Genomic DNA, 13,375 nt, shown 5'->3' with positions numbered 1-13,375 from the left:
CCTGACCGCTCTTTTGGTTCAAGAGGCGATGGCTAAGCAAATCTAGCTTTAGGTAACTTGCCAAGCCAGGGTTAAGGAGCACGAATCCAACGGTTTTGGAGTGGTGCAATGAAAGAACAGCACAAGGTCCGGCTGCTGCTCTCTTGTTCCTTCCCAAGGCCTGGCTCTGCCCAGTTAGTGCAGGACAAAGGGGGAGCTTTCAGCCTTCTGTCAACAGCCTATTGTACAAGGGAGGAGGTGGAGCAAGAATGGCAGCATCTCGCCAGCTTGGCTCTCTGCATCAAGGAAAGATGTCAGGATTTCTTAGTTTGCTGCTGCCCAGGCAGGAATGATTTTTGTGTGGGTTTGTTTGAGGGCTGCATTCCTAGTGAAGTATTCCATCAGATTGCTATTATTCGTCTTGATGAAGGCTTGAGGAACTTCAGAAGGAGAGAAACAAACAGATCACCCGCTTTTGATTTATAGATGACATGAAGAGAATAAACTGCTAATGTAAATAAAAGTTTGCAGATTTGCAAGATCTCAGGGTGTGTGTGTGTGTGTGTGTGTGTGTGTGTGTATGTGTGTATGGGTTGGCATGCCCTTAGAAAATGATGCCCTTGGAGTCACCTCTGGCCATGAGCCACTTCTTTCATGGTGCAAACAAAGTGCTAAGAGGTAAACCTTTGTGTACAGTGGGCCTTGAACCTACATGTTCAGAGGCCGAGGTGAGAGTTTAGGTGACTTTTGCATGCAGAGATCCCACAACACTGGAAGGATCTTTAGAAACCTAGTCTCAGACTTCCAAAAATGGGTCTGGCTGAAGGGGACTTAGGAACCCCATGTGTGGATAATTATGTGTATTCTCAATGACAGGATTAATGGCTTAGAATAGTTAAGAATCATTCATGTAGATTGGATTGAGTGTCAGGTGTCCTGTTCTTGACAAACATCTTGGGGAAAGCCGTATCAGTCTCTGGCCTGGGCTTCCTCCTCATCATTTTGCTTTGTGATGTTCAGGCAAGACACAGGATAGAACGCCTTTCTAAAACACCAAAGAAATGCTAATTGCGCCTGTAGCTATTCTCTGTACCAAGTTTGGGTAGACAAGTACTAGGATCGATCTGTTTTCTGATAGCCATGCGCTTTAGTTTCTACTACCCTGCCGTGCTACGTCTGTTTCTAACCAGGTCTATTTAAAGGCATCCTCTGCGCTGGTTCTTTATACTAGGATTGTGCCAGATTTCCTTGGTCATTATTATGGTCCCTGTCACTTTGTGGCTTTAGGCTCCAGCTTTATAGGGAATTCAAAAAACCCAGCTGAGCAAACCCACTTTTTCTAAGTGTGGGCAGGGTACATAGGAGTAGCTGTAGAGGAAGGAGAAACTAGTTTTCAGGAGCTCATGTGTTCCCTACTGAGAAATACTGGCTGCTTAAACCTTTAAGCCCATTGAATCATATTCTGAGCAAACAGCAGTATGATTTCTGTGCCCAGGCTATATACTTGCATATATGATGATGTGAAAATTTGATTTTGAAAGAATTTTTAAAATTCCAACTGTAATAAGAATAAAATATTTCTGTGTTTCAACTATTTGTTAGCAAGTGCCTGAGTCTTAATCCTCCTTAGAGATCCATTAGGATTGAATCTTAAAGCATGATGTTCAATTTTACCCCACGTTGTTAAAATAAAATTTAGAAAACGTGATGTCTATGTTCATATACAGCATTGAAATTCCATTTATTGTGTCTAATTTTCTTTGAATGTAGGTCTGCCTCTATTTTTAAATACTCCGATTACCTTTTTCTTATAGCAGTTAAATAGAAGGTAAAAGACTTATGATGCTATCAGTTTCATATTTAAGAGCTGTTCTTTACATGGATCTAAGTGAGGTATTGTCTTAGTTCTTTATGCATAGACTATAGTTTTCCTATGCACAGCACTGATCAATTTGCTCAGTGAAGTTGGTTTACAGCTTATTACCTGGCTACCAGCTAAAAGGTATGAATTAAACTGCTATAGCTTGTCATTATCACCGACTAAATATATGAATTTGGCTGTATTTAAACCCTTAGCAATACAGATTAGTGTCTAATAAAATGTTCTTGCATGCGTACTACTAAATCTATAATTTTCTGATATTTAAAAAAAAGTTTTCTTTCCTAGACTTACTAAATTTTCTTAGTGCAATGTTGTCTATAGCTAGGCTACTGCTGATACAAATCACCTATGGTTAACTGTGTTTGTTTACAGAGGAATTATTTAATATTCTCACTCGGGGACATGATTCTGTTGAACAGGCCCTGTAAATTCATCCAGTCTAGGTTTTATGGAAATTGCTTCAGAGACTTTAGGGAGAGAAGAAGAAGGGCATGGGAGAGTGGGTAAAGGGAGAATAATTCCTATTCCAATTCAGAGTGCTGCAGGGTAGTGAAGTCAGCTAGATGGTGGAAGGATTTAGGGCAAGGCACTTTTACAGGGCTACTTTGCAGTTGCCATACTGTCTGTGAAACCTGACTGCTTAGTGCTGGGAGGACGTGGGTTTGACATGTCTCTTATCCTGCAGGGTGTAAGCATCCTCTCCTCAGAAAGCCCTTCCCCAAAGCCTTGCAGTTATCACTTGCTCAATTTTGTGCCCTCCCCCATGAGATAGCTAGCCACTGAAAGCCTTGTCGAGGTCATCGGCCCTGTCCTCCCAGCCCTTAGCCAGTGCGTGGCACACACTAGGTGCTCAAATATGCACGGTGACAAGAGCAGCTTGATTCCTTTGGTTTCATGTAGAATAAATCTGCTGTGGGCGTACTCTCGCCAATATGTTTCTTCCTTGGTATATCTTATATTGGTTAGACATTACCATCCGGTATCCGATCCTTCTTTTCGGTGGTTTAAAAAAAAAAAGCACATTGTCTCTTCATATGGGGAAGCTGAGCAGAAAGAAAACAGTGTCTGTTTTCAGAACTGGCCCTGGCAGCGACACTCACCGATGGCTGTTCTGCCCATGGGTGGAGCAGTGGGGTGACTCTGCTCCCAGCTCCCCATTGGCCCATCCTTCAACCTCTGCTCTCCTGAGAAGTCAAGTATGGATTTTGTCTGCTAGTTACCTTTAGCCCAGTGGGCAGCAGCATCGGACCCGGCATGTGACTAATGCCCTGAGAGACCTTGGCAGGCAGGGTAAGCATTGCTGAGCCCTTCTAACCCCGCCCCACCCCTACCCTCACCACCCTCTTCTGTGTCTGCAGTGAGGTGTCACCTAGCAGTCTGCTGTTGGTGGCACAGATGGTGAGTGACTTGGTAAGCACTGGTGCTTTCTCTACAGAATCATGGGCTGAAGAAATGTGCTTATCTCTAGTTTCTTTGCTGTCACGTTACCATCTTGAAATTGTGTGTGTGTGTGCGCACATGCATGTGCATACACTTACACAGAGCTGTTGTAGTAGAGATTGAATGAGCAGAACAGATACATTATGTTGGTTCCAGTAGTATCGATGGCCAGTAAGACAGTCTGATGTTGTGCTCCTCTGGGCAAAACTATGTAATAGGATAGCTTTAAGTTTCAACAGGGCATATTTGAGCAAAGATAACTATTTTCAGTTTTGTGACCTAGCTAATTAACAGAATATATAGCAAGTAGCTTACGAATACCATCCAAACTTACATTTACATGTTACTTGTTGCATTGCCAGGGAGTTTTGGAGAAAAGTCTTTCGGATCATTTTATAATTATTTCCTTTCCTTTGCTGCCAAACTTTAGAGCAGTTATTCATCAATAATTTTCTAATTATAATTATCTTTATTTACTATCTGTACCTTACTTTTTTAAATACTGATCTTTGTGTTAATTGTCATAGTATTCTATTTGAGGCTTTGATATATATATATATATATATATATATATATATATATATATTGAGAGAGAGAGAGAGAGTTAGAGAGAGAGTTATCTAAATTTTTTCTATGTGTTTTGGCTTCTTAATTTTTTGTGTAAACTCCTTGGAGGCAAACATCCTTTCTTATTACCAGAGTACCTTACATTTCTGCATTCAGGACTTGTCACAGAACTTTGGCAGAAGAAATAATCTCTAACATTTTATGAGTACCTTCTGGTGTGTGTGGCACCATATTAGCCTTTTTTATGTGAATCATTTAGCAGTCATAAAAGCCCTATGAGATAGGCACTATTTTTCATCTCCATTTATAGATGAGGAAACGGAGGCACCGAACAGTGAAGTAATTTGTCCTCAGTCATACCATTCATAAGCTGAGGAGGCAGAATTTGGCTCTAGAATCTAGGATCTCAAATACTGTGATATACTTTTTCTCAAATACTGTGCTATCATCTGCTGTCTGATGGTTGGTTTAAAGTTTATGCACAGAAATTTATTTATTATTTTTAGCTATAGTCTCAGGAAATAGAAAAGAAACTGGTCTATTAGGAGAGCCAACTACAGGTTTCCCAGCATTTATATTGCCACTTTTGTGGTGGGAAGAGTCCAGAAAGGTGACGTTTGGGTTGGTCTGTTTAACCAGTTTGGGAACTTGTTCTGAGATCTGTTGGAAGAAATAGAAAAGGATGCCCCTCAGGTGGTTTGGACTTGTTGGTCCTCTTCCCCCGTATTCCCATTAGCCTCGATAGAGAGAGTTGAGTATATTTGATTAGAAGGAGGAGAACAGAAATACAAGATCAGAAAAGAAAATAGAAATTTATAACTACTTATTTAAGCATTTTATGGGAAGAATTCTTTTTAGAAAAATCTTTTTAATATGGTTAACGAAAGGAAGATAATGTTTTTATTTTTTAATACAAGATAATGGAGAAATAGAAGGAAAATGAATTCTTAACGTATTTTCAGAAAAATGACATTTGACAGCCTGGAAAAGGCCTGGACCATTTGATTGTAGGTTTTAATGCCTGGTGTGGCCAGCCAGCCACTGAATTGGATGGTTGGCCTCTGGGAATTCTGGAGAGGAGTCCTGCTTCCCTGGAATGAACATGACATTTTTCTCTTCCGACAGAATTCAGCTTAGAGAACTATCAACACAGGACAATGCAAGCCCACGAGTTGTTCCGGTATTTTCGAATGCCAGAGCTGGTTGACTTCCGACAATACGTGCGCACCCTCCCAACCAACACACTCATGGGCTTCGGAGCTTTTGCCGCCCTCACCACTTTCTGGTACGCCACGAGACCCAAAGCCCTGAAGCCACCATGTGACCTCTCCATGCAGTCAGTGGAAGTGGCGGTAAGTGGAGGGCTCTGCCTGCCTCTTGAGTTTTCGCCGCATTACCCCAGATCAGTTAAGCAGCACTGACTGTGATATTGATCAAGATCAAAATCACATATTTGTGAGGACACTTTGTAAACAAAAATGTGCTAGACAAACAGAAGTTGATGGTAGTAAATAGAGGTTGAGGCCAAAATATAGGGCACAGGGACAGATGAGGGGTGTTGGTTGTGTGTCTATCCCAAGTTACCCAGACAATCATTCCAGAAGTCCCACTGAGCTGCTACCCTGTCCTAGGCACTGCTGTAGACTCAGAGGATTCCATGGAGGAAAACAGGCAGCACTCAGTCCCTGTTAGTCTAGTGGGGCTGAGAGTTGTCAAACATGTTACAGAAAGAAAGATTTTACTGGTGGTGTGTCTGATACTCAGAACATATCTTCAAGCTGTCTAAGTCAAATAGGGTTCAAGTAACATGGTTGCAGAATTTAGGATAGGATGTGAAGAAGTAACATTCAAAAGGCACCTCTGGTTGAATTGCCAAGTGCCGTGGCTGTGTATGACTTGGGCAAACCAGAGTTCATGCGTTCATACTTATGAAAATTAAATCAGAATGAAGGTAATTAGGACTTCATGGGTGGGATGGCAGAGAGGAACCTTAGGATCCTTTCAGGAAGTTGCTTTCTTTTTTGTGTGTGTTGGAGTCTCACTCCGTTGCCCAGACTGGAGTGCAGTGGCCACTCCTGGTCACCGCAGCCTTGACCTGCTGGGTTCCAGCGATCCTTCCACCTCAGCCTTCTAAGTAGCTGGAACTACAGGCGCGTGCTACCACACCTGGCTAATTTTTTGGTTTACTGTAGAGATGAGGTCTCGCCAAGTTGCCCGGACGGGTCTTGAACCCGCAGGCTCGGGCAATCCACTCACCTCAACCTCCCAAAGTGCTGGGATTACAGGCTGAGCCGCCGAGCCCGGCTGGAAGTTGCTTTCTTTGTGCCCCTGCTCACCTTTCCTTCCCTTCTTAGTCTCTTTTCAAGGTTGGTGAAAGAGGGGAGGTGCTGAAAAGATGAAGGGGCCAAGTCCTCATGGGTACTTTGAGCCTTCACTTGCTCTCTGCTTGTGCTTTGTGGTCACTCATGTTCCCCCACCTAAGTCAGAATTACTTTTTAGTATTTCCTACTTTCAGCAGATATGCAGAAGAATGTGAAAGACAGAATCCCTCGCTGACTGCCTCTGGGTGTGGCGATGAAAGACCTTCCCACCTTCCTAGGCCACGAGGAGGAGAGGGTGCCTTTTTATATACAGCCCTGGCTGGAGTCAGAGCATTTTGTTCTTTATGGGACTTTAGTTCTTTGTTTTATTCTAAACAAGTTCTCGGATTCATTAATGTGAAACTCTTAAAATATATAAAGGTTCCGTCAGTCTAATTCATGACAAAATATAAATATAGAACGACTAAACTGCTGAGAAAAGTTAGCGTTCTGCTTTATTTCTATGTAGCGGGTCAAGGTACCTCCATATTTCACCTCAGCTAATTCCATATCAACCATGAGTAGGGTTTAACTCTCCCTACTGGGTCTGTGTAAGGTTTTGGCATTCCTTCTCCTCTGGCAGAGGACCTGCTGTATCATGGTGTGTTGCCCTTACTGTGAAGAGTCCTTGCCAAGTACAGTGAAGACTTTGATAATTTTGCAGCAACTGTAAGAAATGTCTAGTTCTTATTATATGAGAAATGGTGGGGGCATGTCACATGTGACTTTTAAGTTCCAGCTTAGTATAAAGTCACTGCACCTTGTTGAAATTATACATTTTCCCTACAGAACAATTTAAAACTATAGATAAGCAGAAAGAAAGTGAAAATCTGTAATTCAACTGCTGAGTATATAGGCTTCCTGATTTTTCTCTTTGCTTATAGAAATAGATTTAGCATTGATTTTCAAAATGTGTAGGTCTTAGGAATAGCTACCAAACTTGCTGTGCCTTTTAAAAAAGAACTTAAAAATTTGAATTTAAAAGTAGCCCTGGAATTATGGTGCGTAGTAATGACAGCTGCTTTGACATAGCGAGCATCATTGTACGAATATCTGTGGCAGGGAAGGAGGAACTTAATTCATTTCATAAAGCATTAGTGAAGAGCCTGTGTCTGGCACTATTGCAGGGGCGGACTGCCAGAGTGAAATATCGTTGCTGTGTTCCTGCTTTAAAAACAAGCAAGCACCGTTTGCCAGTTTCCACCCTCAGCCCCTATCTTACATATGCAATCTTTGTCACCCTCTTCTTCCCATAAACTCTACATGGATATTAAAATGAGAGGAATCTATACTCTTTGGTCTGGCCACTTCTCTTCACAACCCATACTGGCTGTTTCCCAGAGATACTTTAAAAGTAGCAGCACATAGGTGCTCTGTAAGTTGCATCTTTTGAAGTTTCCTTTTAAAAATCAGAGTTGTGGCTGGGTATGGTGGCTCATATCTGTAATCCCAGCACTTTGGGAGACCAGGGCAGGAGGATAGCTTGAGGCTAGGAGGTCGACAGTAGCCTGGGCAACACAGCAAGACCCCATCTCTACCAAAAAAAAACCAATTTTATTTAATTTTTTTAAAAAAGAGGTTGTAAAGAGGAAGTTAGCACTCATGATGTCGACCTGTAATGAAGACCCAAACTAGAGAATGGGACAAAAAAGCTAGGTTAGGAACAGAATCCTAAAAGTACTTCTTAAATGTAGCGCTGATCTGATCAGGGCTGTCTGGAGAATCGTGTCCCTGTGTCCACCATCACTCAAAGACTGGCTTTTTCCTGCTGCTGGAGAAGAATTTCCATCTTCCAAAAGTGTCTCTGCTGCTGCTGCTCCTTGATTTTGATGGAAGCAGGTTTTGTGGGGTTTGTTTTTGTATCACTTTCACAAGGTTTCCAGTTTTAACTTGTCTTAGCCTGTTCACTGAGTTCGAGAGCCCCATGGTCCCCTAGTGAAGATAATCTTCGCTGGGGTGACGAGAAATCTCTTGGCATGCTTGGGCAGACCTTGGTGGTTGCAGTGAAGGGAAGTACCAGGAGGAGAGAGACAGGCAGAGGCAGAACTGGACGAGTTTACCAGGCTCTTCTGACCTTCAGATTCCACATCTGGAAAACAGAAGTGATGGTACCTTCTCTCCTTCAGTGTTGCTAAGAGAACTGCATAGTTTTTCAGTGTTTGCCTGGCCCCAGTAAGTCTTTAGTAGATGTTAGTTTTCTTCCTTCAAGATCTTCTCTTTTAAACCCTCACATTTTATGCATAAGAAAACTTGGTCCAAACAGGTGAAATTATATCATCCAGTTAGTGGAAGATTTAGAACTCTGCTACGCTACTTTCATTATATGAGTTGAAAGTTGTATATTATAGAGGAAGTTTGGATCTGTCCAGGTCACATTGGAGTCAGTGGCGGGTCAGAGCTTCTGAATTCCGGAACAGGCTCTTCTGAAAATGGACATGCAGGCCCAAGAGCCTGCAGGTAGAGATGAAAATGAAAGGAGCAAAAGGAACAGGTAAAGTAAGAAACAGTCTAGATTTTATACCCAGGTTGGATATAGGATCAGAAACTGTCAAGCATTGGGTAGCGTGAGGACTGGCCGGGAGAGTGGGGCACGGAACTGTGAAACCTAAGCAGCTTCAGGACCAGGTCACAGCATAATCGGTACTGATAGGGTTGTAGGCCTACCTGCCAGGTTTGAGAGGTTTGGGCCACAGACCATTATGAATTACAGATGAGGATCATTGTAGTTACTGAAGGAGGTCAGAGACAGCAAATGTGAGGTCCTTTCCTTGCTGAGAGATGTGGCATGGGCATTGACATGGAGTGTTTAATTAGTGCGGAAAGATTTTTGACAGCTGCTGCTAGATTATGCTGCACTTAAACAAAAAAAAATCCATGTTATTTGTTACTTGTTTTTAAGTATTAAAGAAGGGAATAAATTGTAGCAAGTTAAAAGCTTTTTCATACCTGCAAGCCCTTAGCCTTTCTAAGACTTAATTTTAAGAATTTCAGAACTCAGATTAAAATTTCCCTCTAGTGGCTAAACTAGCTAGTCTATCACAGATTCACTATGTGGACTTGTTACCAGATGTCAGTTCTAGCAGGGGTTCATGTCCTTTGATATGCAGAACCAGTTCCTTTGGTATAACTCATCTCGTTTCCAAGTTGGATGACTAAATTCCACACCAGACGATCTCATGGCATTCAGGTCACATGCTGGCTGGTGACCCTTTTGCATGAAAGGGTCCACATGTTGGGATGTATGTGGTTAGTGACCTACCTTTGCATTTTAATCCTGTGCTCCAGAATGTCTGCTATGGAGGATGTGACACTTTTATTTAATCATCTGCAAGTCACAGAGAATAGTAATCAGATACGTGTTCATTCAGCAAGACGTGGCTCCTCCCACATGGTGTGCACATACCAGGGGAGAGCTGGCTGCTGCCCTCCTGCAGCCCAGGCCAGCGGGCATTCAGCTCAGGGCTCCCTCTGTCCTTGGCAGAGGGTGAGAGCCATCCTGAACTAAGAGCAATGCAAGTGACTTGTTTTCATGCTATCACACTAGAACTGTGGATTCCGTCTCAGGAAAGAAGCAAACTAAATGTGGCATTCCCGCCTTTGGAAGCAATGCTCAATCAATAGTGTTGTTTTAAAATTCACAAGTCATGGTCCACAAGAGGCTTTGTCAATGTCATGACTGCTGTCAACCACCCAGACCTCCCAGCCCGTGTGCACACTGTGACAAGGACTGGCATTCTTTGTTCCGTGTAGAAGGTGGGAATGGAGCATGTCACTGAGTGGGATTTTCCCATGTGACTAGTGGTGACCCTCATTTCCACATAACCATACTTCACACATATATGTGTGTCAAGGCCCACCATCAAACGGGGATAAACAGCTTCTGAAGAAGAGAGCGGATTCCTAAGTTGTGGTGAAGACTCATGCCAGACCTGTAAAGTGAGGCAAGCCTGTGGGGGTCATGCCAGTGGAAACACCAAGAATGGTGAGCTGTCCTTCTGGACATGAGTGGCTGGACTGGCTCTGAGTGGGCGGAGCTGTTGCCGGTTAGGAAGGATCAAGTGCTGCTGTAAAGCAGACATTCAGGACCAAGTCTGAGTGCAAGCTGCCGGGGGAGGGCTGGAAGAGTGTTGGCCAGGGAGGCCAGATGGGGTTGGATGTCCGTGTCCCTCCCTCTCACCAACACCAGCCTGGTGGTCCATGGGAGTGTCACAGACAACTGTAAGATGGGACATTCAACTGATGGCTTCGGGAGGTAGCAGGTGAAGACTGAGAGGAGGGGAGAAATGGTAGGAACAGGAGTAGCATCTGGTTGTCTCTGTGATCATTTGTGAATATGGCACCATAAATATTGTTTTCATAGTCCTCTGGGAAGCTTTGGAACAGAATAGTTACTAGATAAGTAGCTAGCAGTACATGTGGCACTTCGGAAGTATCTCCTGGTGCTCTGGCTTGGTGCTCTGGCTTCATATCCCTCCATAATCCTCATGTAAATCTTGACTTTTAGGCATTAACTTTCATGCATTTCCTATTTGTAACTGCAGGTTCCCTGTCACTGTCCTTCTTGGCCTGCTCTTCTCTGGTCTCAATTATAAAATAATTGTGCAAGTAGTCAAACAGAAATACAAGCAATGGGATATACCCTTTTAGTTCTACCCTAGCAAGTTGCTGCCGTATACCTCAGAGAATTCTTGGATGTATTTTTCTAGCAAGTGTTCCAACATTTGAGGACATTTTCAGCAAACAATCTTAGCAGCTGGGGCAGTGGGGGTGGAATGGAGAGAGGGTAATTAGAGGGAGTGTTTTTGGATCGAAATACTCTTCTGGCAGTGTGCAAACAACATTTTCATGCCATTAGGTAACTTTAGCACCTTTTCTAAAACTTAATAATGGACTTCTTAATGACAGGATATGACAAATCTTGCTAGATTACTTTTCCTTTCTAAACTCACATTATAGAAAATAACTGAGTTGCTCCTTAAGATGCCATAAGACCTGTTTGCCATAAGACCTGTTTCCTAGGTGGCTGAGTTAGGTGGAATATGGCTCTGTGCTATAATGAACAGCGGTAGATGGGTGGTAGGCTCCCTGAGGTGAGACCCAGTGTTACAGAGGCCTGAAGTCTGAGTTTCTGATCTTTGTGCCAAGACCAGGCCACAAAAGTAGCTGCCTTAGGAATTCAAGGCAAGAAATAGGTTGCTTGCTATTTTAAAAAAAACGATTTATTTCTGGGCTCCCTTTACCCAGGAAGAAAAACTAAAGGTCACTACAGGAATATAGGAACACAATACAGCAGATACGAAAACACAATTTTGTTTTGTACAAATGATGCTGCATCTCACAGGCTTCATTAAACAGAGAACGTGTGTAGATATAAATGACAGAAACGCTTGCTGTGATATTTATTTAAGTTTAAAAATAGCCTCCCCCAAACAGAGCCAACTGGTGCCAAATGAAAAATGACAAATGTAGACTTTCTGTATTTCTTGACAAAGGTCCTTCTGCATACCAGTGTCCAAAAGGTAATAAATAGAAAAGTAGCTCCTTTTGGACTAGGCAGAATGGAAGCAGAAGGCCTTGTAGATTCTAAATGGCTGGCATGTCAGAATTCTATAGGCAGTCTTATTTTGCTGGAATAATGTGTGCTGGTGGGAATTTGAATTATTTCAAATTTTCTTCCTTTTTATTGAGGTGGGATGGTGACATTTTCCCTCCTGTGACTGGCTGATTTTTTCTGGTGATGAGATATTTTGCCAAGTACTGTGTCAGTCTCCTACCCCCCACTCCCCACCCCTCTTGAGTAAATCCTTTGATTGAAATAGTGGGGAGCTTGGGAAGTTGGAAACTGGAGATGAACTAGGGATGAAAAGAAAAAAGATTCTGAGGATTAGGAGAAAGCATTGAAGAATCAGAAAACCCAGCTGGGCACAGGTGCTCTGGCTCCTGTCTCAAGGATGAGGAGGAACAACGTAGGGCAGGTTTGGAACCTGCTTGGGAACTGCAGAGCAAAACTCATGACACACCCCGACGTCCTAGCGGTGGGCAGTGAAGGCAAGAGTCCCCCAGAGTCTGAATTTCCTCATCTGGAGAGTGGCTGACCTTTATCTGGGACTTGAGCATTCATGGTTTTAGTGTCCTGGGGGGATGGCTAGTAGGTGCTCGATAAAATATTTGCTTTCCTTCCACCTTTTCTGCATGTAGATGTCAAGCCCCAGCACTGCCTGTCAGGACGGCTCTGTGTTCACCTGAGGGTGGAGGATCTTGGAAAGTTGTGTCATTAAATATTGAGCCCAAGGCTCAATGTTACCCTGTGACATTTACAATTCAGCACATTGAGAGAGCCTGGGTATTTTAAAAAAATGTCTTGTCCATCATACAGAAATTATTGTGGGTGGGGAGGGTTGTATATAGGCTGACCTTTTAAAGTCCTAGTCTAATATATCAAAGATGCAGTGTTGCTGGATATGGGAATTGATGGCCAGAGATCCTCTCTGAAAGGTCACTCTATGGAAAATAGTTTTGTGTCTGTTTGTAAAAACTAGATGATGGTGTCTAGGCGGGCTGGAATGCATGTAAAATGTAAGTGCTAGGAAGAATACAGTTGATACTCTGCATCTCATAGGTTCTGCATTCAAGAATCAAAAATATTAGGGAGGGTGCATCTATACTAACCATATACAGACTTTTTTTTCTTTCCAATATTCCCTAAATCATACAGTATAACAGCCATTTACACAGCATTTACATTGTATTTGGTGTTGTGGGTACTCTAGAGATTATTTGAAATATGAGATAATGTGCATAGGTTACATGCACATACTTTATATCTGGGACTTGAGCATTCATGGTTTTAGTGTCCTGGGGGTACGACAAGATACTTTATATGGAAGGTACTGGAAGGAGCAGAAAGAGTCATTTTAACCCTAGGACCTTGGTACCACATGCTGCTTTTCTCCCTAGAGATGAATTTAGCATTAGAATCCAACCATGTCTTCAGCAGTCTCTTCAGAAGTTGCTCAGGTTGCCGGGTTCAGTGGCTCAGCCTGTAAACCCGCACCTTGGGAGACTGAGGTGAGTGGATTGCCTGAGCCCACAGGTTCGAGACCTGCCTGGGCAACTTGGCGAGACCTCATCTCTACAATAAACTGCA

At 42.9% G+C, this 13,375-nt stretch overlaps 1 protein-coding gene across 2 annotated transcripts in view; it reads left to right on the top strand.

The window, feature by feature from the left end:
- Positions 1 to 215: 215 nt before the first annotated feature.
- Positions 216 to 13,375, top strand: part of ACSL1 (acyl-CoA synthetase long chain family member 1) — a 49,778-nt gene continuing 36,618 nt past the window's right edge. Inside the window, exons 1-2 of one of the 2 annotated variants that reach the window (XM_021711898.1) lie at positions 216 to 492; positions 4,994 to 5,220. In XM_021711898.1, the coding sequence (XP_021567573.1) occupies positions 5,026 to 5,220 (195 nt within the window). In that variant the 5' untranslated portion in view covers positions 216 to 492; positions 4,994 to 5,025. Of the gene's footprint in view, positions 493 to 2,997; positions 3,260 to 4,993; positions 5,221 to 13,375 lie in introns of those variants that run through there. The other variant, XM_021711899.1, reaches the window with a different exon arrangement.

This window comes from Carlito syrichta, unplaced genomic scaffold, assembly GCF_000164805.1.
Source record: "Carlito syrichta isolate Samal-C Ts95f unplaced genomic scaffold, Tarsius_syrichta-2.0.1 Scaffold302892, whole genome shotgun sequence".
Taxonomy (NCBI): Eukaryota; Metazoa; Chordata; class Mammalia; order Primates; family Tarsiidae; genus Carlito; species Carlito syrichta.
This window is presented reverse-complemented; position numbering and strand designations above follow the sequence as displayed.